At 36.8% G+C, this 25,956-nt stretch overlaps 1 protein-coding gene across 2 annotated transcripts in view; it reads right to left on the bottom strand.

The window, feature by feature from the left end:
* The window catches only part of KIF16B (kinesin family member 16B), a 140,697-nt gene that overhangs the window by 48,175 nt on the left and 66,566 nt on the right, over positions 1-25,956 (bottom strand). The window contains exons 16-23 of one of the 2 annotated variants that reach the window (XM_063152550.1): positions 23,501-23,583; positions 23,224-23,312; positions 16,971-17,003; positions 16,585-16,638; positions 13,890-15,245; positions 8,220-8,378; positions 7,305-7,410; positions 6,731-6,781 (exon numbers count right to left, since the gene is read on the bottom strand). In XM_063152550.1, coding sequence (XP_063008620.1) covers positions 6,731-6,781; positions 7,305-7,410; positions 8,220-8,378; positions 13,890-15,245; positions 16,585-16,638; positions 16,971-17,003; positions 23,224-23,312; positions 23,501-23,583 — 1,931 coding nt within the window. The remainder of the gene's footprint in view (positions 1-6,730; positions 6,782-7,304; positions 7,411-8,219; positions 8,379-13,889; positions 15,246-16,584; positions 16,639-16,970; positions 17,004-23,223; positions 23,313-23,500; positions 23,584-25,956) is intronic. The other variant, XM_063152551.1, reaches the window with a different exon arrangement.

A 25,956-nucleotide genomic window follows, 5' to 3' on the forward strand; every position in this document is an offset into this window, starting at 1 on the left:
ATTTTTGTGCATAGAAAAATACAGGTGAAGTGTATTAAAAATTATTCCTTTATTTGAAAAGGCTTTTTCAGCTTAGATATCAAAAACAAGGGAAAGCAGAAGACTTTTTATTACAACACTTTCAGAAAAATCAGTGTATTGATCAAGTTTTCACAGTTACCTCTATTTTTTGTACATCTCTATCTTTTATAACAAATGTTTAAAATACCATGCAAAGCTGCAGGGGTCTAGGCAATTCAGAAAGCTCTTAAACTTTAAAAGTTCAAACCCATTTTATAATTAAATAAGCAATCCACAGTCAGAACAGTTTCCTACTATTTTTTTTAATCATATTGGAATCCAGAAAACTCAACTATGATAAATTTGCACAGTCTGGACAAAACAATCTAAAAATTTATTTCCAATGAGGGCTCATTCCTCTGACAGCCAGATGGAATATGTAACTCTGAAATTATGCCAAAAAGAAAACATTTTTGCAACTGAAAAGATTAATGCTTTGCCGTCATTTTGCCCAAAAGGAGCATAAGCATTCAGAGGGAAAAAGTAGAAAAACTGCCTTTAAGGAAGTCCTCTACTTGCTCCATTGAACATATTTGGTCGAACATATTTGGTCTGAAAACCTTAATGAACTGGCACTTAAAAAAATAACAGCAGCATGACAAATATAAGTTAACAACCAAAAAGATTGATAAACTATCACTTCACAGTTATGACTGTGTTATATATTTGTATTTAGCACTGCTATTCATCACTTGAGCTGTGACTGTATTCTCAACATTCATCTTCTTTGTAGCAACTCCTGGTGACTTCCAGTACACATAAAGCTGGAGAAGGATTTGAAACTCATTCACAAACACTTCTGCCTGTCACAGAGAGCCTTTTGACACCACCATGGCTCTCAAGAAGAGGAGGCTGTTATTACATTGCCAGTCAATTATAAACGACAATGTAATTTCCCTTAACATTAGCATTAATAAAACAAAGAAAGTGAATTTTTATTCCACTGAGTTAATCTAGAGTATATTTACACAAACTCTTTTTTTTTATTTTAAGAAACCATGAAAAAGTTTATGTTTGAATGTAAAAATATTTTTAGCAACCTTTGTTTTCATAAGAAATATTGTCTCCTGTCCATTTTGCTCTCTGTAATTACTGCCCACATTACCAGCTTTTCAGCTAAAACTCATTTCTGGAGCACTGAAATGTAAGCTGCTCTTTCCTTGGGGGAAAAGAGAAGTTCATTCCCCTGAAAACAACATCATCTGTTTTAAAATAGCAATAAAATGGTAAAGCCACTCTTAAAGCCACCTCTGTCAACGTGTAATTTATTGACAGTCATTTTCAGTGAGCTATTAAAAAGAGCTAATAGAGAGAAAAACAATTTCAAACACAAAGTGTTGAGGAAAATGCACCCTAATACATTAAATAATGCTTTGATATTCATAAACAATGATCTTTATTTTTACTTCACATAGTAAAAATAGCAGAAGTATATAGAATAAAATACACTGCTATGAATTTCTTTTTCGTGAAAGTGCAGAGTACTCACTGAGTTAGATTTTTTTAAAAGCACAGAAGAGAAAAATCATTATTGGGAAATACAAAATGTACAAACATTTAACTTTGGAGTATAATCAAAAAAAACCCACTGGTTTCAGAGACTGATTTCCTTTAACAGCCTTGATCAAGGCAGTTCTCTCAGGTAGTGCCACTCAAGGCTGACTTTGGACAAGGCCCAGAAGAAATGCCACAGTGATGTCAATGAGGGAGCCACTCCTGAGCAGGACTGACATGATGATATTATTCTCTCTACTCATTTGTGTACACATTCTTTGTTAAAATACCTCAAAATAACATGACACATTTTGCTCATTTTTGGACTTCCTTAAGGAAGTAGAAATATAACAATAAAAACCCCCATAACTCTTTATCCAAACAAGTGCTCATCCTTCCAGACATAACTTCCCTACCCAAAGCAAGCTATTTCTTTTTAAATCCCATGTGAGTTACATTATCATGTCCTAACATATGGTAAAAACAAATTGGAAACGTTCTTATACTAGGAGAGAGACTGAAGTCTAACTCTGTGTGGTAGATTTCACCTCTGCTTGGCAATATGCTAACAGAATTTAGAATTTCAGATTAGACAGCACTGGTTTTTCTGCCAAGAACCATCTTCCTCAAACAAGGCAGATGGCATATTCAAGCAACAGGTTTCAAAAGATATTCAGCTTCCCTTACAAGGGAAGAAAAAAAAATAGGAGACAACAGCTTATTTATTATTAGACCATCTGACAGGGGTTAACTGGTAAAATACCCCTCATCCTAAGCTAGAGGAAAGCCTTGACTAATGGAAATATTCTATTAATGTCCAACAGCTCCATTTTTTCTTGGGATGCAATAACAAAAAGACTGTAAAAGAGGAAGTCTCACAGCACCAACAACTCCATCAGTAAGCAAGCAGAGAATGATGAAAGCAAGGCCAAGAACATTACATGGACAGAGTTAAACTCACTCCATCTGCCAGGCAGTGTCTGGCAGTTGTCAGCTACCTAGCTGGAGCATGAGAAACGTGCTCACAGATGGCTGACCCCAAAACATCTGTCTTGCCACTGCAGCATCACCAAAGCCTGAAATGCTATTTAAAGCACAACTCCTTTTGCACTTGTGACAAATTTTGATATGGAAGTGCAATAAACATTAAATGGAAAACTCTGAAGAGGAAGAGAATTGTCAATGATAATATTCCCAAAATTGCACATATAAAAGCTGTAAACATCTAGTATTAAGAGCATAAATTGAAAGTAAGATTAAAAAATCTGCAGATGTTTTGAAATATTGAGATCAAGGGCATGAAGTAAATGAGGAGCATGAAAAACAAAGATTATCAAAAAGATTAAGGAAAAGACAATCAAGGAGGAATAGAGAAGACATTAATGAAGATAGATAGCATTTGGAAGGAGCTAGAAAACACAGTCAAAATGGAAATCATAAGACAGAGCTGTAATTATTGTGTTCATCCACCTACCATAATAACACAGAAGCATTTAATGTCCTCACTTTCCCAAGGAACTGTATGTACAGCATATCAGAGATGTACAGAATGCAAGCACTCAATTAATAATTATTACTGCTTAGATGTGTTTACACAGTCTGTGGTATTCCCTCAGAGCTCAAAGGTTCCTTTTCTCTATTGATTAAAAAAAGGGGGGGAAGGATTTTATCAATATTTATTAGCCTTTTATTTTGAATGTATCTAAACTCTTTTGGATTTCAATACCTAGTCAAATGCATAATTAGCCAAATGGCTTCTTCACTTGAACTGAATGTTAATTTCCAGATTTCCAAAGGGATGTGCAAACTGCTTTGAAGAATTGATGGGATGACTCTCAGGAGAGTGTTTATTTCTTTTTCACAGTATTTAGAAAAAACAACTCCTGAATCAGGTCCAACCTTGTTCCTTTTAGAAAACACAAGCTCAATTTATGTCCACTTGTCTTTGTCTGGCAAAACTGCACAATGGGTATTATTCAAACTCTACAACCAAAGGCTGTCAAATTGTGATCACTGGCATGAAGCATCCAAAATGTTAGGTGCAGAAAAAAAGACATTATTTTCCTTTAAGTGACCTATATGAGGAGTTGTAAGAACAAGACTCCTATACACAGTCCGCTCAGCACAGTCTACATTCACTGATGTAGACAGCAGTATGTGAATGTCACCTAATGAAGGTTTAATCCTTCCCATATTTTCATAGAGTAAGCAAACCAGGTCAGCTAACTCAGTTGTTACAGGGCCATTGTAGTCCATTTGAAAAAAAACAATTATTTATATCTGAAGTCCAGTCCAGTGAAATCTGCATCGTCTTTCAAGAGCTGAAATTCATTTAAATAAACATCATCCTCTAAACAATCAAACTGTAATAATCAAACTTCTCATGTCACTGCAAATTCTTTGAGCAAGGTGTTTGTTATAGGTAAATATTGTGAGTAAACCATCTTCAGCAGAGCACAGAAGTTGAATATTCTGTCCAGCAAAGCCAACTTGAATCTCCTTTACAGTGCTGATAGGAACCTTGGAATACTGCCAAGGAACTCTGGCAGGTGCCTTATTCAGCTGACAAAATAACAACAGACAGAATGAAACCCAACAAGAGCAAGCAAGCAGGTTCTGGGTCTGGTTTTCTGCAACTGCCAACAGACACCTTTCAGCTCCTCAACCCTAACAGAAATCTGAGGTAAAGCACAGATGAAAAATTCCAGTACCTCTTCCAGAGAACAGATCTGAAGTTTCAAAAAAAAAAATCAGGAAAATGCACAAAGTTCTGTCTTAACACTAAACTGTTTTCTAGCTCTTTTTTCCCCCCAATGGCATGCAAATTCTTCAGGGGGGTTTTCTCACAAAGGCATCAGAGACATCCATGCTTATGCTCATTGTGACAGCCTCTTGCATGGGGGACTCAGGCTGAATGACATTTTGACATTTTCAGTATGAGCTTTAGCACCACCACTAGTGTGGGATATGTCTTTATTCATGCCTGACTTGAGGAACACGTTTACTTGCAAGTTTCTTATAAATGACAGATTTTTTATTAATGATGTTGCTTGGGCACATCTCTCACTTGCATCACACAAACTTCCTAACTCCTCAATCTGTTTAGAACCCACTGCACTGCTGACCAGCTGACTACTGGAATCTTGGTAAAAGCAAGAAAGCTGACTGAAAAAATATCCCAAACTGGAAGCATGTTCTGGTCTTGCATCAAAACAAGAAGTTATTGACCTAAAAGAAACCAAATCAGAGGCACTGTGTGCTGGAAGCTGAGAATCACTAGATTGGTCTTCAACTATTGGTTGCACTGTCTTTAATGGGCTGTTATCTTTCTAAGTTTTTGTTTCAGAATGCACATTAGACTGAGAAAAGAGAAGGCACAATATGCTAAAGCCAGTTTGCTCATTTAGCACCCATTAAGGATCCTGCAGAAGAAATCTGTTTCAAGTGGGAACAATCAGACTCAGTTCTTAAGCTCTCACAATCTGGAGAAGTAATTATTTTATCACCAATATGACTGAAATTTTCAACCTTGTGGAGTGAATAAGCCACATCATTAAAATCAGAACTATGTAAAGAAGTAGATAAAACATTCTGATACAGAACATTCTTACTCTTCAAAGTATTAGTACCTTTAGAGTGAATTAAACTACTTCTAATGTCACAATGACATGCAAAGCTCTCCTGCTCTATGCCTTCATTCTGAAATGCCTTCTCTGATGTACAAGGGAAGGAATGTCTTCCAGAACTGGAAAATAAATCCAGCATTTCTGCATATGCCTTCTGTCTTTTATGGTCTCTTATTCCTGCATTTTCTCCACACAATTGAAATCTTTAGACAGAAATGGAAAGCCATAGTGTGGCTGCCACTGTTGACTTTTCTGTTAAAAATTCCAAAAGAAGAAAATAAAAATCTCTTTGTAAAGTCTCCTGACCAAAACATTTCTCTGAGGATTGATTTTGATTAGATTCATACAATCATTCAAAATTGGTACAATCTCTCTCTCTCAAAAACCCAACAGCAGTGATTGAGATCTGATTAAGGAACAGTTCATCTTTTCAACCCACCACTGCTTTTTCTTTGTACAGCATCCATTTCAGTTGGTTTATATATGCTTTACTCAAAAACCCCAGGAAATTCAACAGGCAATGCAGAATCTCAAACCCTCAATTATTTTCCCCACACACACACAGAAAAATAATCCCATATGCGCCAACAGAGTGCAAAAAGTCCAACACAGCTGAAAAACATAAATGTAAAAGTCAAAAGAAGTGCAAGTTTGAGGTGCTGCAGCTCTTCTGTTGTTACAGTTTAAATCCATGAAGGTACCTAGGATTTACTCACCAAGACAATAACTGTGTTACAAGCAGCACTTAGACAACTAAATATGGCGGGAAGGGTCTGAGCCTTAGTTTAAAAATACATAAATACATGTATTTATGAATATTTATAAATATTTATAATAGATATATATATATATATAATGTAATGAAGGTACCTCCTAGGATTTACTCACCAAGACAATAACTGTGTTACAAGCAGCACTTAGACAACTAAATATGGTGGGAAGGGTCTGAGCCTTAGCTTAAAAATATATAAATACATGTATTTATGAATATTTATAAATATTTATAATAGATATATATATATATAATGTATTTATACATTATACAATATAATGTATTTATTCATTTAATACATGTATAATACACATATACATGAATCCTTCAGGACACACACAGCCTGCCTGGTTCCTTTTGCTACCTTACAGACACCCTTACAGCAGTTCAGTGTGAGTCAAAAATGTTATGTGTATTCTGAAATCAGACAATCATTGTATTAGATGAATTTATTTTAAATTAAATTTCATTCAATGCTCATTAAACACTTTTCTCCTCTAAAAATAATGAAAGGGATACTATTCCAAATTCAGAAGGGTGGCAAAACAATGAAGAAAGATCCACTCTAACACCACACCTTTCAAACAAGGAAGAGCCAGGTACAATCTGAAAGAAAATCACTTTGTTTCCAGCTGATAAGATGCACCTCCATCTCTGTTAGCCATTAATCTTGCTGTGAATTCAAAATTCTAATTATGCAGCTAAACATTATGAATTTTAATTACAGGGCATGCCATAATTTAAGACAAGCATTTCCTTCAGACAAATTATGACCTACCTCATACTTCAGCTTGCGTTGAATAGTGCTGTTATCGTGCCTCTCATTATCCTAAGCACAAAAAAAGGTGCAGGAGGTTATTAAAAAGTGCCTTTCTTGTATAGGTTAATTCTAAAGAAGAGACATTATAATAGACAAAAATAAATAATCAATATTTATTAGACAAATGGCTTAGAAGTCAATCAATCCACTCTTTGTATCAATTAGATCACCAGTTTTTGAATAGGCATTTGTTTGTAAGTATGAAATTCCATCCAGAAGAACCTCAATTTTAATCAGTTAAATCTTTTCTGACATAAAAAGAAGATGTTGTTTGCAAACTGCTTATTGTCATTTACACACTCTTTCCTGCCAAAAAAAACCCAGAATACAAAATAAAAATGCCACTGGAAATAAATATTTTATTAAAATTTTAAAAGAAGTAAACAGTAAATGAGGTAAAAGTTTTTAAAGTTTTTGGTAAATTAAGAGTAAGTAAACACAGGAAAACAAGGAAATTACTGAACAACAAAACTAAATCAGTGGTTAGACGTGACCCATTGAAGGTCAGGATCTTTCACCCATTTCTGCTCACCTTCAAACTTTCTGTAGTCCAGGATGCACCAACATGATTATCCTCAGCTTTGTGATGAATATTCTGGAGCCTTCTCTGCACTTCTTGTTCAATAAAGGCATTTATCCTTTAAGATATAGAAAAGTGTGTGTGTATGGAAAAATAGTGTATTTTACATAAAATCAAGACAGACTAAAAGGCTCTTTGAAGTTTTTAACCCCAAGTACTGCACAGCTCTTAACTGGCAGACAATGTTAGACCCAATTTATCCATCCTTAAGGAAGGAACACTGACTTTTGAACAAGTGTTCATCTGACGAGCAAAGGTAAAAAATTGATATTAATTAAACAAATTACTAGAGCACAGGTTCAGCCACTGCTGTGAGTGCAGCTCTACACACAAGAGGCAGTGAGGGTACAAGTGATGAAGAATAAAGAAGGCTGAGGTTGCATCTTCAGTAATTTAACAGCTTGCCTTCACTGCTGTTCTGATATCAGCAACTTGGACTAGCAAAGGTTTGGTCTTCAAACAGAAGGAATTTTCCAAGAGCTGACACCAACAACTACCATGTGTCAGTATAACAAGGGAAATTAAAGATTTTAGTGATGCCAGGCAGCTGTCCTATTAAAAAAAAGTTTAAGGCAATTAAATTTACTTAGTTGCCTTAAGCATATATGAAGCAAAACCATATAGACAGGTAAACTCAAAATCTATTTAAATACCTTTCAGCCTATAGTTTCCCAACCCTGTATTCTAAAACAAACTGGACAGGAACAACAGCTGAGGCTATTGGCTATTTACAGCAGAACATCAATTTTATTTCCAGACCAGCCTTCCAGTATATAAATCAAATTCAACCCTGGCAGAATGGTCTTTCAAAATATCTCTTTTTAAAGCTATTGTTTGCATTCCATTTCAGGAATGCAGGTTACCTACCTTTCATCAACCAGTGGGGCAGCAGGTGGCTGTGCCTTTGTTGGGCTGGCAGGGGAAGCGCTATGGGAGAGTCTCTCATCTAACATTCCATGGTTTCCTTTCTGAGCTCCATCACCCTCATATATTTTTTGCTTCAGCTGCTGAATTTCCTGGTCCAGGCTACAAAGATAGCAAAACATGTAATTGGCTTTGGTTTAGAGTTGATTTGAATAGATCTGATGGGAAGCAATGTGCCTACACTGCTATACCTGCACATAAGATTGTAGATACTAATGAAGGTTTAAAAATGATAATTGCTCTTTAAGCACATTTAAATAGGAAAATAGAGACAGCTCAAAACCACATTCCAAGAGTAGTATTAAGTCAAATAAAACAACTTCAATAATTTCCATCACAAGAGGTATCTAAATCTGTACATTAAATATTAATTCCCAAGGCCTAACTTATCTACTAGAATCACATTAATAAATTCTCATTTTTAAAGAACTTTATTAATGACCTCAGATATTATCTTCCAGTGTGAAAGTAAATGAAGAAATGAAAGGAGAAAAAATGAAAAACTCAAAATACAGCACAAAAAAAACCCCAAAGAAAACCCCAAACATTGATGTGGCAAAACTTCTCTATAAGAAAAATCTTTAAATTGTGTACTACACATATAAATTTTCCAGTTGTTCCATCTGTATATACAATTTTGAAAATTCACTAACAAACATTTAGTACTTATTGTATATATACAGCTAAGAAATCCTCTTTTGAAACCTCCTTGCTTTCTTTAAGAAATAAATTCAGTTCCACCCAGATTTATGCACAGAATACAACATTTAAAATTGGGTACTGTGTTTCTGACTAAAAATGCCTGAGGCACTTTGTATGAAATAAGAAGCACTTATTGCAATATTCATCATATTACAACAAAGTAATCTTTAGAACATCCCTTTCACTTGTAAAGTAGCTGAGATTAGATTAGTAACACAGTAATAATCTTCCCCGTTTTCATTACAATTTTTGTCTCTAAAAGTAATTGTTTTTCTAGAGATTACTTAGAAATCAAGTAATAAAAGAAAATAAATTCTTGCTGAAACAGGAGAAACTATGCAAACCTGGGATTCCATCACTTCTGGTACAATTGTATATATCTAAACTGAAGTGCAGCTCTATATTCCATCCTGGGGGTTAAGTGAGAAAATTAGATAGATGATGAATGCTGAGGCTTAGGCTGAATTGTTACTTCAGTTTTAGAGTGCTTTTTGCAGCACTGCCAGAAGCCATCTATTTCTTTTGATTAGCACCAAAACAATCTTGTGTCCTGAGGGTAAGTGGATGAAAGATGGCTTATGTATATAGGAAAGTGTTTGCATCCATGGAAAATCAATTTAACCACAAAAATCAGATTTACATTAAAGGAACAAAGCTTAGCTCTTGGTTTGTAAACATCCTACTATGAGAAGACATTACTTATTTAGCTACAAACTTAGTCAGCCTTGTGCTGCATCCAGCAGTGAGAACACAGAACTGTGCCCTGCCACTTGCTTCAAAGATGGCTCTAAAGCTGCTTTATGTTCATCCTAGTCCCCCAAACCACTGCCAGTAAAGCCAAAATGTGTGTGTATATCCCAGTTAACCTCAAATTATAATTCTGGGAGCAATCCCAAACTGCTTTATGTTCATTCTCGTGCCCCAAACCACTGCCAGTAAATCCCAGTTGAAGTTAACCTCAAATTATCATTTTGGGAGTAATCCCTGTTGTCTTGGGGTGATTCACAATGATATTAAATACCATAATTATCTGTGGCCAAAAACTGTTACTGTCTTTTTTAAGACCCTGAAGCTGCAGACCTTGAGTGTCTGGTGGAATTGGGGGTGCAAGCATTTTAAAAAGTTCCCCACCTAAATTTTTTCACAGCATGATATTTCCTTTGCTGACTGCTTGGTCTCTACTTAGACAAAGCCTTTTCTTTCCTTTTTGGTTTGTTTTTTTTTTTTTTTTTCTCAGATCAGAGAAACTGCAGTAGCAACGTTTGAGCTGCCTTGAGAGCAAATTCTGCAGCCGCTTGTCCGGAAACCAGGGGTACCTGCTGGCAGAAGCGAAGCAGAGCTGCCCTGCTCCAACCCAAGCTGCTGCTGACCAGCACTGAGCCTTGGAGAGGACACATTTAGTGGCCTCAGTCCAGCTGCCATGCCTGCCCTGCTGTGCCTTGCTGTGGGGAAGCTCTTCATCTGCTGCTGGAACTGCTCTGTGAGGCTCCTGCCTTCCCTGCGGATCTGATCTGGGGTTGTTTATCCTGGAGAAGAGGAGGCCCAGGGGAGACAAGGCAGTGTCAGGGCACAGGTTGGACTTGATGATCTCCATGGCCTGGTTCCAACCCTGCTGATTCTGGGATTGTCTGAAACCTGATCCTGCTCCCCAAGGTGCCAAGTCAGGAACTGAAGTGGGGAGTGAAGGCAGAGAGGCAAGGCCAAACCTTGTCACCACATCCTGCACAGCCTGAGGCTGTCCCAGCAGGTCCCTGTTGGAATGGGTATTTCAGGCCTGCCTTTTGTTTCACTGAAGTGCTGAGGTCAAGCAGTTCAATATCTAGCAGTTATTTTCTTTCCCCCCCCTGCCTACTGGCATTCTTTTTCTTCATAAACTAATGCTTTTTCACTTTCTGCTATGTCCCAGACTGCAAGGCAAGATGTATTCTATTTGCCATCTCTATGGCAGTTGTTTTCTTTTAAGTGGGCAGTTTTCATTGTCTCCTCCACACCCACTCCTCCCTGGGAGGGGAACATCTTTTGATAAGAGGCTATTGAGTGTCACTGCATGACTGATAAGAACTACAGCATCCCATTGGGAGATGCTCCGCCCAGGGGGAGGAGCCAAGCATTCCTACTGGGATATAATCTGGAGATTCTGGAACACCAGCACAGCTTCTCCACTGGATTCCCCAGAGGAACAGCAGCTGCCTCTTCTTCCACTGGATCTTCAGAGGAATACTGCACTCCTTTCTACAGGATCCCTGCTCCAGCAGAACCACCCCTGACACTGCAGGAGGGCTGCAGCCACAATTCCAATGGGACTGCTGCCAACACTCTGACCCACAGGGTGTCAGGTTGTGTTCTGACTCTGGCAGTGTTGTTTTGGTTTACTGCATTGTTTATTTAATCCTTTTCTTTTCTTCCCTACTAAGAACTGTTATTTCCTGCTCCCATATTTTTACCTGAGAGCTCCTTAATTTAAAATTTATAGCAATTCAGGGGGGGGTTTCACATTCTCCACTTCAGGGGAGGCTCCTGCCTTCCTTAGCAGGCACCTGTCCTTCCAAACTGAGACACTGCTATTAGTATTAATTTCTTTTTGGTGGAAAGGGATTATTGGAACTCTTAAAGGAGTTAATTTAAAGGAGAATGGCCTGGAATTAGTTATCTCAAAGCAAGAAATCTGTAGTTTAAAGAACTCTGAGCTTCCATATTACTCAAACAAATAAAAGCACTGTACCTAGTTATGACGGACTTATACTTGTATAGCACTTTAAATGATTATTTCATTTAAACATTTTCAGATAGTTAACATTGATTGAACCAGAGCACATCATTACATAATGGGATCTAGATAAACAATAAGAAATATATATAATTCATATGCTTACTGTGGCATCATATACTGTGAAATGTAAACTCAAACACAAGTAGCCTGAAATGTTTAACATATTCTCATGTATCTTTAGATCTTTTTCTTGCCTCTACATTCACAAAAACATACTGAATTGAATTATTCAGGCCCATGGGCTATTCACTGAAAGACTTCAAAGTTTTATTTAGCCTGTGAAAGAGGATTTTGAAGTAAACAAGAAAAAAAAATCAAGGAAAAAAAGAGGGGGAAAAAATATCTTTTTTCTTCCTCGGTATCTTCTCTAAACCTCAGTTTTCTGGCTGACAACATTTTTTCACTTATCACACAACCCTATTTTTGTGGAACCTCCAGTTGTCTATAGCTCGCTTCAGTCAAGTGAGATGCTTAGTGTAGAAAATGAGATTTTATGTTCACAACTATTATGGAAAATAATGGCAATTTCCACAAAATGATGAATCAGTATTGAAAATGCTTAACTAAAAGCCAAACAATGTCGCTATAAATGTTGAAAAAGTGACCTCTACACAGTCTATATAAAGCAACTCTTCTGATAATGGTTTAAAAGGAATGGAATACAGAAGAGCTCTTCAATTTGGCTACAGGCAAGTTTCTTCCTTCACGTGGTTTTTTCCACATCTGTTTGAAGGGCTTATGAAAAAATATTCAGATAAATAAGTGAAATATTTAAAAAACAGATGACAAACGCTACCTCAGTTAAAAAAAACCTCATTTTTTCACTGACAGTCACAGGTTTTAAAGCTCCAGTATAAGCAAATCAGGTAGCACATTTAAAAATGGCAATTCTGCATGTTTTCCGTACTGCAGGGATTGAACACATTAATCTTAGTGAATTTTTGCTCAGGTCAAAAAAACACCCAAAAGATTTCTTCCTCTTCTTCCACAGAGAAAGATCCTTCCCCACCTGCCTGACTTTTCTCTCAGCCTCCCACACTTAGGCCAAATGTAATGCTACAAGATATCTTGAGTACAACTGATGACATTGCTTCTGTGCCTCAAAGGGACTGGCACCACACTGGGCAGTAGTAAAGCCTCTGTATATTTTCCTATAAGCTTAAAAAGCAACGTCAAATTTTATATGGATATAGCTTATTTTTATTTAGCCCTGAAACCAGAGCTGTTAAAAAATTAAAAATATTTACCCACATTTACTTTTAATACCAGAAGGGTTCAATATATCACCAGTTGAGAGGGACAGTCAGGTTTACTGTGACAGTCTACAAATCTTGAACAAACATCTAACTTGCTGCTAATAAAGAAAATGAAATGTTATACAGAAATCATTTTAGAGAAAAAAGTTTTTAGATGGTGCATTTGCTGTAAGGGCAGAACATAAGGATGTCTCAGCTTTCTACATAGGTAAAACAATTTGAGTACTGTGATGGCTAATGCAAATAATATCCTGCTGAGGATGGGATAAGTATCCAAACATACCAGAACTCAACAGACGAGCAAAAATCCCTTAAAAAGCAGCAGAGTTTCAATTCTGGGTAAACTACTTGAAACTCATGAAGAAACTCAAGTACTGGGACATTGAACAAGCTGTGCTCTCAACATCCAAGGTGTAAAATTATTCCCTATTGTATTTGCAGGGTGCTTCAATGAAGGCAGGAATGATGAATCTGACTCCATGCTCTCACAGGGTAATTTATTATTTATGATACTATATTAAAGAATACTATACTATACTAAAGAACACATAAAGGATAGTTACTGAATGCTAAAAGGATAATAACGAAAACTCGTGACTCTCTCCAGAGTCCTGATACAGCTTGCCACTGATTGGCCAATGAGTGAAAACAATTCACACCAGAATCCAATGAGACAATCACCTGTGGGTAAATAATCTCCAAACACATTCCACACAAGCATAACACAAGAGAAGCAAATGAGATAAGAATTGTTTTCCTTTTCTCTGAGGCTTCTCAGTTTCCCAGGAGAAAAATCCTGGGCAAATGGATTTTCAGAGAATGTGAATGCCACAATTCCCTTTTTGTGGACAGGTTGTGATAAATGGAAGGCACTGCAGCACTCACCGTTCTCGGTCTTGCTCAAGAGCTTTCTGTTCAGCTTCCAGACTTGCCTGCAGCCCTGCCTGCTCACCACAGCTGTTGTTCAAGGTAGCCAGCTTCTGTTTCTGCTCCTCAATTTCAAAGTCTATGGTGGAACGCCGCTGCAAAGCAGAATGTCTCCTTTCTAACTTAGCAACAGCTTGCTCCAGTGCCTCTCTCTGCTGCTTTTCCCTTGATTCAAGGATTTCTTTTTCCTTTTTCCGAACCTTCCCTTCCTGCCGGGCTACGTTGGCAGCGAATTCAAAGGTTTCTTGTAGCTGCTGCAGCTGATTTGTGCTAGCCCTATACTGGGCAAGCTGCTCTTCTTTTTCTTCTATTTCTTTCTCTATTTGATAGAGAGTATTATCTAACCCTAACAAGCCCCTGTCAAGGACTTCAGAAGCTCTTTGTTTTTCCTCCAGCAGAGCTGGCAAATGATCACTCTTCAGGTACTCAAGCTGGCGTATTTTAGATTGGAGCCTGTATTCCACTGGCTTTATCTTGTCAACTTCTTCAGCCTTGAGTACGGCATCCATAAAGTTTTCATCATCTCTCTTGAGATTTAAAGGCTCTTCATGTGCAAATTTTAAGTGCTCCAGATCTCTTTTTTCATCTGCTATTTCCTTTTCTAGGTGATCCATTTGTTGAATTAAATCTTTTTCCAAAATAGCCAGCTGTTCCAGCTGCTTCCTTTTAAACTCTATGAAATCATGCTGTGCTTTTTCTAATTCTTCATGGTTTTCATCACCTTCAGATCGGGCTTCCTTGACTTTCAAAAGAGATTCTCTGATCTCTTCAAGATTTCTTCTCTCTTCTTCTAGTCTTTGCACATCCCCTCTCTTCAGGAGCTCTATCATGATCTGCTTCTCTCGAAGCTGTTCCTCCAGGTGAGCCACCAGCATCACCTGTTCTCTTTCCTGTTCTTCAAGTCTCTTTTTTTCTGATTCCAGCTTAAGATACTGCTCATCTTTTTCCTTTTTCAGTTTTTCTAGTTCACGAAAAATCTGCATTTTCTCTACTTTTTCATTATGATTAAGTTCATGTAATCGCTGCAACTCCTCTTTGACCCGGGCAAAAATTTCTTCCTGCTGCTTTTTCTTTTGAAGCTCTATCTCCTGTTGTTCCCTCAATCTCTCCTCTTCAAATTTTTCTTTTTCAGCCAGCAAATCCTTTAACCTGCTTTCAATGTGAACACTTTTTCGTTTCAGGCTCTCCTCCTGTTTTCGGATTTGCAGCTGAACTATTTCTGTCTCTTTGCGCTGTGACTCCACTTCTTGCTGCATTCTTACAAGTTCTGCTTTGTCAGATTTCTGCTTTTCTTCCATCTCTTCTATTTGTTTCCTACAGTAAAACACTTACATGAAGTTAAAAAGGTTTGGAGTAAGATTTTTGACTATATATAACCATTTCTTGTTTTAATAGTTTTGTTTTGCTACCAGTTAAGATCTTTCATTTCTTGGAAATGACTCAATGCATGAGACAAATCAAAAAGAGATTCATATAGTCTGTGTCAGTATAAAAAGCTGTGGATTTATAAAGTTATATGAAGATATGTTATTTGGCACTTATTAAAAAATTATAGGCTGTATTAGTTCTGTCAAATCAAATAAAAATATCAGTAGAACATATCCATGCACACAGTGCAGAGTAAATATGTAATTTTTTTACATACATACATTCTCATGCACAAAAACTTGTATAGAAGGACTTGATTAGCAATTTGCTTCACCAAAATTAAGCCAACAGATGAATTAGAGCAATATTTTCACTTTAGGTAACTCAAACCGAATTACTGACAAACAGAATTATAAAATTTGGCAAATTATTATGTCCTGTGTAATCTCTCTTACTTGAGGGTTACCATTATCCCCACAATACAAGCAGAGACAACCTGCAAGTCAGCTGGTTATTTTGCCAGAAGTCAGAAGAATTAAAGTACAATCAAATCAATTTCTGCACAACCTGAATTCAAATTCCACCAACATAACAAAAAAACAATAAGTAACAGTGATCCTGTGTTGTATTAGTTGCTGAATAGTTTCTGTCAGTGCTCCAGAACTTCAGGATTGTTCTGATTTACTTCACTTAGCCCAACTGCATAAAGAGCTCGATCAAAATGGAGCACACCATCTAAAGCTGAGAAGGCAGAAAGGTTTTCAGCTTTTGAATCTCATCAGTGCTGAGATCTGTAACAAGGCACAGCTATCACTTCCACAGTCATAGCAGGTATGAGCCAAAACAATCCACTCAGTTTGCCAGCTTATAACAATGCTTTCTTTTGAATTTCAAACCAGCTTCCACATAATGTTCTGAAAAGCACGTTTAGCATGCACATCCCACACCACAGTTAGATATGAGAAAAGCAGAATGTAACAAGTGAGTTTCTCCTATCACACTTCAATCCAAAGACAAATAAACCATAAAAAAGAGATACTAATTAAGAAGGTAATTTGCCATCTTTTAAAGCAAAACCATGAAAATAAAGGGCAAGGGTAATATATTGTATCTGTACAATCTACCCAGTGTTTCTTTGCTAAATATCAGTTAGCTCCAATTCAGCTACTCAGGATTGTCTGCTTGCTGAATAACACTGTGATTCCAAATTCACAATGCAAAAGAGTTTATAACTTGTATATACAGACACACATACACACATAAATATCACAGAGAACAACCTTACCTTTTACTTTCTAATTTTTCAAGCTCCTCTCGTTGCTGTCTCTCAAATTCTAGCCTGATAAAAAAAAATAAAGAATACAGCAAAATGGTTGTTTTCTGAATATCACAAAAATAGGAAGACATAATGCAATTTTCTGACTGTTTAGATGACAATGATACAAATGAAGTTTTGTAAGATTACTTCTTACAAGAACTGAAAATAGTTCCTTCGTTAAGGTTACAAATTAGGTATCATGCTGACACGAGTATAAATAGAAAAAAATTAATTTCTGGGGAAAAATATTAAAAAAGTAAAGTGAAACAAGACATATAGATGATTAGCATAGCCTCTGTGAGTTAACTACATGCAGACATGGCAATCAATACGTAGAAATGTAATTTCTCTACCTTAGACAGATTGGTCCTTTTACAGGGAAAAGACTGCCATGGGAGGCAGGGGGAAACAGAGGGATCAATTGAGAAAGGAATTGATAGAAAAAACATATTAGCAGTACAGAATACTTTAAAATCAACAGTGCTTTGTTTTATTGGAGGTTAAATTGGTTAGATTCATAGAACATTCATCATATTACATCTCAGAAGAAGAATTCAAATAATTATTCCTTCTAAACATTTTTCAAATGCCAGTGACAGCTAAAGTAATTCTCTTCATCCTATGGTTTATTAACTTATTCACTTCTGAGAAGGGAAAGGGCTGCAAAACCACAACAGTGTGTGCTAATAATTCTGCCACTTCCTTCCAAGAAAAAGAAAAAAATCCCAACCATTCCTAGGATGTAATCAGTGGGGGTTGAAAAATCCCAAACAGCATATTTTCAAGCACAGAACACAATTCAAACTCATTCATTTAAAACACATTGAGATTTTAATGCGTTTAGATTGACAAGGTTCTGAATAAGCATGAGAGAGCAGTTTATGTAATTTTTTAATATCAGCTTTTATTACAGTTGTACACAAGTATTTTTCTTAATTTCATTTGAAAGATTTGTCTGTTATTTAAGGAAATTTTTAAAAACAAATACTAAAAAACTAGAAAGAACTTATATATGGATTAAATTACTCAACCAAATATACCCACATTCAGTTATTTCAGGCTTGTTACAGCATAAGGATATGCAAGTTAGTGAAGCAGTCCGTAAGTACTGAAAAAATTGCAAGACTGCACCAGAAGTTAACTTCAAGTTTTTGATAAACTGCAGTTTAAGACATTATCACCACAACTATACAGATAGGTTAATATTTCTTTTTAAAGTCATAGAAATGCATACAACAAAAAGAAACTGCCCTTGGAAATATGCAAATAGTACACTAATAATCTAACATTTATAAAGCTATTGTAAAAAACCATGATTCCTACATGTTCAAGAAGCACCTTTCTAATGGCTGCAATAAGGGAAAATGACAACTTTTACAAATCCTGTATTTCATTTTCCCTTATTTCTCATAAATCCATTTTTAAAAAGTCTTCTACAATCCCTAAGTGATTAGCCAATGTAGATTTTCATACCCAGATGGAGGCATTCAAGCTTTCATGTAACTGTCTCACCAAGAGTCCCATCACATTTGCACTTTACAGCACAAGGACAGATGATAACCCAGTATTTTTTATTTGATCACCACTGCTGCAGCAGCAATGCTGCAGAAATCCACTGAGTGGATGCAAAATGCACTGAGTGCTGAAAGGGTACAAACAGCAATCTTGGGGGCTTTCAGGAGGCAAAAACTTAATCCAATGGTTAACATGTGCTTTGGGTTTTCCTTCCCCCCTTTTTTATATTGAAGTTACACCACAAAATTTCTCCCTTTGGCTGTGATCTGCTATCTGAAATTCAGAGCTTTTAGCTATCACTTCTTACCTAGGGCTTGGCTGATAAAATCCCACAATTATTTCAGTCCAAAATAATATAGACCCTGGGGAATACAGCTCTGGCTTGTGGAAATGCAGGTTTCCTTTGGGCACGGTTAGATGTAGACCATCTTTGCTTAGACAGCTGGCAAAGAACAATTGGACTGTATTCCATGCTTGGTTAAGCCACAATGAAGGAAAATGTTAGATCAGCTAACATAACATGAAAAACCCAGAGGAAAACCTTTTGGTGTTTTCACTGTCCCATAAAACATATAATTTGGCAGATATATTTTTCATAAGCATAAAAATGGTAACTAACTTTTGACTGAGATCTAATACAAAGAAAATGAACCATCACAGCAATCAGTCTGGTATAAAAACAGATCAGTAATTAAAAATTCTGTGATCTTCTCTTTGAGGATTTGTCCCTAAAACCTTCAACAGTGGCATTATGACAGTTTTACCTTAGATAGAAATGAAGCTGGGGGTGCCCAAAAAGCTGCTCATGAAAAAGGAGTGAATTGTGCAAATCTGGTTTCTTCAGTGAAAATGGTTCTTCCCCAAAGAAAAATATGGATCATTACCACTCCAGTCAACAGCCTCCAAACACAACACTGAGGTGTTTTAAAAATCCATGTTCAGCACATTGTAGACACTAAATACCTCTGTAAAGACACGAGTGAGTGTCTGCTACCTGGAGATGCCTAAGGTGGTCAGAGCTCCAATGAAGGCTCTCCAGCAATGAGGTTATTCACAGTGTATCCATTCTCTAAGGTGCAGCCTTTCCTCTGCAGGGCTAAGAATGATTCCTTAGTCTTCCTTAGCTGGCTGCCTATTTTCTTAATATATTTAGGAACTCACCACTTTTGAGACCTTTGGAATATTTCCTTCAAACTCATTGTGGGCTCCAAGTTATTTCAGGACAAAAGAGAATTTGGAGAGGCAGGACAGGTCTGACTGAAGTAACCTTACTTCTCTAAAAAGCTACTACAAAAAAAACCCTCAGCATCACAAAAGAAAAAACTAAAATCACATGGGCTATAACAAATCACTGTCAGTTTTATGAAGCACACATGCAAGACTGATGTTTTTGTGTTTAGTCTATCCTAATAAAAATCTTTTTCACATAACCTCTATTCCTTTTATTCATGTGAGCACTACTGTGAATAGAAAAAGCATATTAGCTTGAAATTAAAAAGAAACACACAGATATTAAAGACTAGAATCCACTCTTTCTTCTTTTGTAGATCTACCACAAAGGAACTTAATCTGATCAGTGTTGAATTAAACAGACACCATTTTCCTGGAAAGTGTGTCATATCTAGTGATAACAGCAGTGTAGATAAGCTGCAGAGAAATGAAGTCAGTTCTACAAGCACAGTACTACAGTAGCTTAATTTGCACAGCACAAAAGTGCAATCTGATACTACAGCTGTTTGGAAAGACTGAGTGCTGGCAGGACTACAGAGATGTTACAATGCTGTTCAGTATGCCAATTAATGAGATTAGTAAAAAAAAAATTAAAAAAAAAAAAAACAACCAAATCTCCTATACTAAACTGTCAGAGGCTGAAGCAGTTCATGCCTCAAATATGGTTTAAAAGTTTTGCTTGTTACAAAAAAACTGCATAAAATAGCTACAACCAAAGAAGCCTCCCTGAAGATACCTGACTGGACTGTAAGTTAAACAACTAAGATTACATAAAGGGAAAACCCATTCTTCAATCATCTCAGGCCTAGGAAAAAAACAAAGCTGAAGGAGAGGTATGCATCCACAAGAAAGCCAAATGCAGCAGATATTATTCCCTGGCTGAGTTTGGGGTGAGAGAGACCACAGCCTGCAGAAGCCAGGTTTACACACACTCCCCCCCCCCACCTCAAAATTATGCAGGGGGAGTGGAGGAGGTTTCAGATGCAGCCTCTGGTCAGAGGCACTGAACACTCATCCTCCCAACACAAACTGGCCCAGCTGTGGAATCCCCAACCCCACAGGCCACATCCATGGGACATTCACATGGCAGGCAGCTGAGGGGGTGCCATAATCCATCAAAAACCCCCCAAAGTGCCCCCCAGAGTCATACCTGAAGAGGACTGCACATGATGCAACACAGACAATGGCAAACTCCCCCCCAATAGGGAGGTGCCTGGGTTTTCCTACCTAGCCTGAGTGTGTGCAAACCCACTGGATTCTATGTTTTTTTGGGGGACCTTCACCACCAAGAAGACCAGCTGGAGAGGATCAATAGAGCATCACTGGGATCCATGGAGTGGTGATATTTTCCCTTTCTGTCCTCCCCACCTATTTTTTATTTCTTTCTCTCGCTTTCTCTCCCTCTCATATTTACTATCAAATAAAAAACCCATCCTATTGTCACCATTTTCACCTTAATTCAGGCAGAGGCACTTCTACGAACTTCAGTAACTGGATCATGAAATAAACCCATGACAAGACCACGGTTTCTCATCAGTAGTTTTACAGTTACAGTATCATGTAGCTAACAAAAGGTCCACAAATGAAATCATCTACATAAATCTACATGCAAAATTCTATTTTATCCAAAGCTCATTATCTGAAGCAGTGTTCCATGACGCTAGATTAAAAACAAAGACTGAGAAGAAGTAGAAAAAAGAATTCTGCACATTAAGCCAAAATTTTATGCAACAAGACAGTTTCCCACATATGGGAAATCAACAGCCAAACAAAAAGGCATAAACAAGAACAAATCATCCATCTGAAAATACTATTAAGGACAATTCTGGTTTTCACAGGAAGCAAGATCCACCATGTTGCTCTCACAACTGAAGGTAATACCCCACAGGCTCTTCTGGCATTGATTCCACCAGAATCCTTATTGCAACCCACAAAAGTTGCCAATTTAGCTGCCCCTTTAGGTTACTAATACTGACACTGGAAGGAAAGGCTAAATTAACAACAGACAGAATGCTAGTCAGCCACAAAAACTGCACAGAAAAAAACCCAAAGGGCCAGCTTCTCAATCTTGGCCTGCACTGATGACCAGCAGTATAACATCATGTTGAAAGAAAATGATTCTCCAATCTGCTGTAGGAAGCATTGTTCCTGATAAAATAAACAAACAAACAATCCCCAGTAAAGTAGATTTAATGTAGGATATTCTTTTTCAGAATGCAAGATGCTCTACCCCACTTCCTGGGTACAATTCTGCTGTCTTTGATAATCAGAGATATGATTCATTGAATGTTTCATCAGTCACCATTAAGAAGAATAACCAGCACAGCACTTGCTTGGCAATATTCTTAGCTGGAAGTAGAGAATTTGGAGTCTGCTTTATTCAAAACATATTTAACTTGCATTTATCCCAGCCCCATTACCCTTAAAATAACACCTTCTGAACAATTATCCTTTTTGTGACAACTTCACCACACAATCAGAAAAATTCCTCTGTTGTTTGAAGAGGAGATGTTAAAAAAACAGCATTAGCATCATCATAAATTTAAAACTGTCAGGGTACCCCAGCCTAAGCTGAAAAGCTTCTGTTGCCCAACTTCTGTCCATAAAGATATCAACTACAGAAGGTGCTTTCTTTTACTGATCTGTAGGGCTCTGTTTCTGGTGGGGTTTTTTTATATAAAAGGAAAAATCCTTCCTGTAAGGCAAGAATTTGGCATTATCTGAAGACAGGAAGACTGCTTGGGTTGGGAAATCATTTTTAAGCACACCTTCAACTGGGCCTTGTCCATGCCATTATATTTTGCTGTAAATCTGAGAGACTGGTGAGGCAATGCTGAGACAATCTGTTCTACTCTATGCTGATTGCAGAGTTAAGGTCAGTATCCAGTCTAATGCAACTATTCACAACAATATTATAGCAGAATAACATCAGTCAGAGAAAAGCCCAGGACAGCCCAACAATAACCAGAGGTAACAACAGCCAGGACCCCAACCCACAAAAAACATCATACTAGCAACTGTCACTGAAAGTTTTCAGATTCAATTATTTGAAAAGCTGAAGAAATAGAAAAGTATACTTATATTATGGGGGTTTTATCTTCTTTACCATCCCTATCTGAAAATAGAATGTCATTTATTAACAACCAGTTCACAATCTTGAGATCTCTGTGACCAGCTCAGTAGCAAAAGAGTAACAGTCACATTTGAAGCGGTGTTATTAAACACACTCCCTGAATTTCAGACATTCTTTAACTAGAAGTTATTATTACCTGTCCAATCTTCCTAAAGGATAAAGAGAGATTCCCAAGTAAAACTTGGGAATAAAGCTGCACTATCTCAAGATGTAATTCAATTTACAGTCAATTTTTCAACAGCACATAGGGTGGGTAAATTGCTTCATCTCATACTGAAAACACAGACCCTAGCTATGGAAAAAAAAAATTAGAACAAAACACCACCAGTTCTCTATAAGTCACTTTAGGAACAGTGAAAAAATCACTAAAAGCAGCTCCTCTACCATAAGCATCCTATGTCATTGTAACTGCATAATAAAACTTTTTTCCATATTTTAATTTGGCCACTTACCCAGAGGTACTGGCAGAGAACACAAGACATTCATTGCTCAGCCTTTTTATGCTTGTATTAGTATTATATGAACTCAAGAAATCTTAATTTTCAGTTCAAAATGCATTTTTCTCAGGAAAAATAGTTAACTCATAATTCTGAAGAAAATACAGACATAACATTTGCCATGTCATTATTTTGCTGAACTGCTATAGTCATAATGCTTCTGGAACGTTTCAAACAGCTAAAATGAAGAATGAATGGAATTATAGCAACTGTTTTTTAGAATATACTCACCCTGGATTATAAAGCATAACTGCTGACAAATTCTCACAAGATTTAGAAAGATCAGTCATAGACAAGCTGAAGGAAGATAGCAGTCCACTCTAACAACAGACCATAAAATGAAAGTATTAGACATGCTTACAAACTCTTACTTCGATGAAATATTAACTAAAGTACATGAAGCAAATGAAAAAAGGCATCCTACAACAATCAAGACATATAAGACATGTCTATACTAGAAATAAAATTGTGAAAAGTTTAAATTTACCAAACACTGATTTAATCTCACCTTTCTTTTCTCTCTTAGCTTAGCAGCTTCTTTAGGGTGGTTAAAGCGAAACATGTTGGTTCTTCCAAGCAATATAACAGCACCTGATGGAAAAACCACACACCACTGACTCACAACATTCTGCAGCTCAAAGTACCATGCAATTTTTCAGACACACAACATGTAAGCAAAGACATTCATTAAGCAAGAACTACATGAAAATGCATTTTGACAAGTGTTATACCATGCATAGTCACAGCTACCTTGATGCATACAGGGTATTCCTTCCTCTTCCTACTTAAAAATAAAACCCACTCATGTTCACACAGTGCATGAACGTGACAGACTCAAGGTCAATCATGTTCATGGAGTTCAGTTAAAGAATAAACAGAGGGAGAGGAGGCAGCTGCCCCAATTTGATCTATATACTCTTTAACGGGATTACTTTGGAAGTCAACAGCAGATGCAGACTTAACAGGAACATCCATAAATGTGAGCAAGAACAAACTTGTCCATCTGCTACTGATCACTGGTCAGGTTTAACTCCAGCTACACTAAAAGTTCCAGATTTCCACTGTTTGCACTCTCACATTTTTCTTCTCCACATGGAACTCTGAAGTTTACTGTTATCCAAAACAGGATTATTAAACTTTAATACCCAACAGCTATTTTCTGATGGAAGAACCTTGAATAACTCATATTGCTCAATACACATCTATTATTGTATTTAATCAGTTAAGGCACAGTCACAAATAAAGTGATTCTGAGCAATTCTTATCATATTTTAAAGACAATGGTACCAAGATTAATACTTCCCTACTAAGTATATTGTCAGTGATGTCAAAACATGGAAGTCTCCCAAGTTCACCACCTCAGAATCAAGCATTTATCTGTCAGTCAGTACAGAGCATTTTTAAAAAGGACTCCATTACACTCCCAGTATGAAAAAGTTGTTCTCAAACTCATCACTACAAATTCTTACCATGATAGTGATGTTATGTCCTTAGCAAGGAATGCTTCTCTTAAAATCAGCTTAATTAGGAATATCAACTCAAAACAGGTGATCCAGTCTTAGCAAATAAATAGCAAAAAGCACTACAATCACTTCTTGCTTTCTACACAACATCCCAATTTTGGATTACATTTGCAGCTTACCTCAGTCAAATCTCAAAAATAATTACCTTTCATAAAACCGTATGAAATTCCTTCAGTTGCTTTCAAGTGAAGATAAAAATAATTAATTGCAAACATTTGTGACCACTTCACTAGGTGGAAGCAGTGTAAATAAATTAATTAAATTTTCAGCATTAATAGTTACAGATATTGGTCCCTAACTTCATAAATTTCAAGAAAGACAGGAGAGAGAGACTTAAGAGGAAGCACATGAGAGTCAGTCCTAAATGATGGGTCATTTGAAAAATTCCTAGGTATCTCTTTTAAGAACAGAAGGGTTGACATTTTGGCCCAAACTTCTGGAAATGTGTTCTAAGGTGAGGATATATTTAAAGTAAATGACAAACTAATTGTGAATGTTAACTAGGTTACCTTTACAAAAACACCACATTAGTCAGAATTTGCAAATGATAGAAGAAATCCATAGAAGGAAGTGACAATTAATTACCATGCCTCTTATTATTTTTGAACTCCATGATGGTCTAAAAATTTAACACATCTTCAAATGCACAGCTACTAATGATGAACGGAAACATTTAAATATATCAGCAGTAATCAGTGTTACCTAAAAGCAGGTATTTAAGGACCCTGGCACCTCATGCTGTGAGACTAAATGCTAACACAGCTGGGATAAATAGATTCCACACGAGTCCTTAAACCAGTGATTTCATCAGTTTTGCACACCTAACGTCACCTTCCTCAGACTCAGTCTCCTTACACACACAAAAGGTCAGCTTAGGCATCTATTTTTTACAACTTAGCAACCCTAGTAACCCTTTCCCCCTTTGAGTGGCAAATTTTTGTCTGAAGAAATTTATGACAGAAAAAAAGTCATTGTCACCATCATATTTTCTGAAAAATTCCTTCACCAGGATTTCTTCTCCTGGGAAGCTGAGAAGACTCAGAGAAAAATGAAGACAATAATTATCTGATTGCTTCTCCTGTGTTTTGCTGCTTTGGAATGTGGCTTGGACATTGTTTACCACCTGGTCATTGCTTGATTGTTTAGTGTGAATTGTTTTTACTTAATGACCAATCATGGTCCAGCTGTGTCAGGACTCTGGAAGCAGTCCTGAGTTTTTAATTAGTACCTTGTTAAGCTTTCTGTCTGCATCTTTCTCTATTCTTTAGTATAGTTTTAGTATAGCATAATATAATACAATATAATATATTATATTCTGAGAACATGGAGTCAGATTCATCTTCCACAACTGGGGACCCTGAAAATACCACAAGTCATGTTTCCACTTTTAGCAGTACAAAAATCAAGTTGTAGTATGCATCTGAAAGAAGAAAATAGCATC

The sequence above is a fragment of the Melospiza melodia genome, chromosome 3 (genome assembly GCF_035770615.1).
Source record: "Melospiza melodia melodia isolate bMelMel2 chromosome 3, bMelMel2.pri, whole genome shotgun sequence".
NCBI lineage: Eukaryota > Metazoa > Chordata > Aves > Passeriformes > Passerellidae > Melospiza > Melospiza melodia.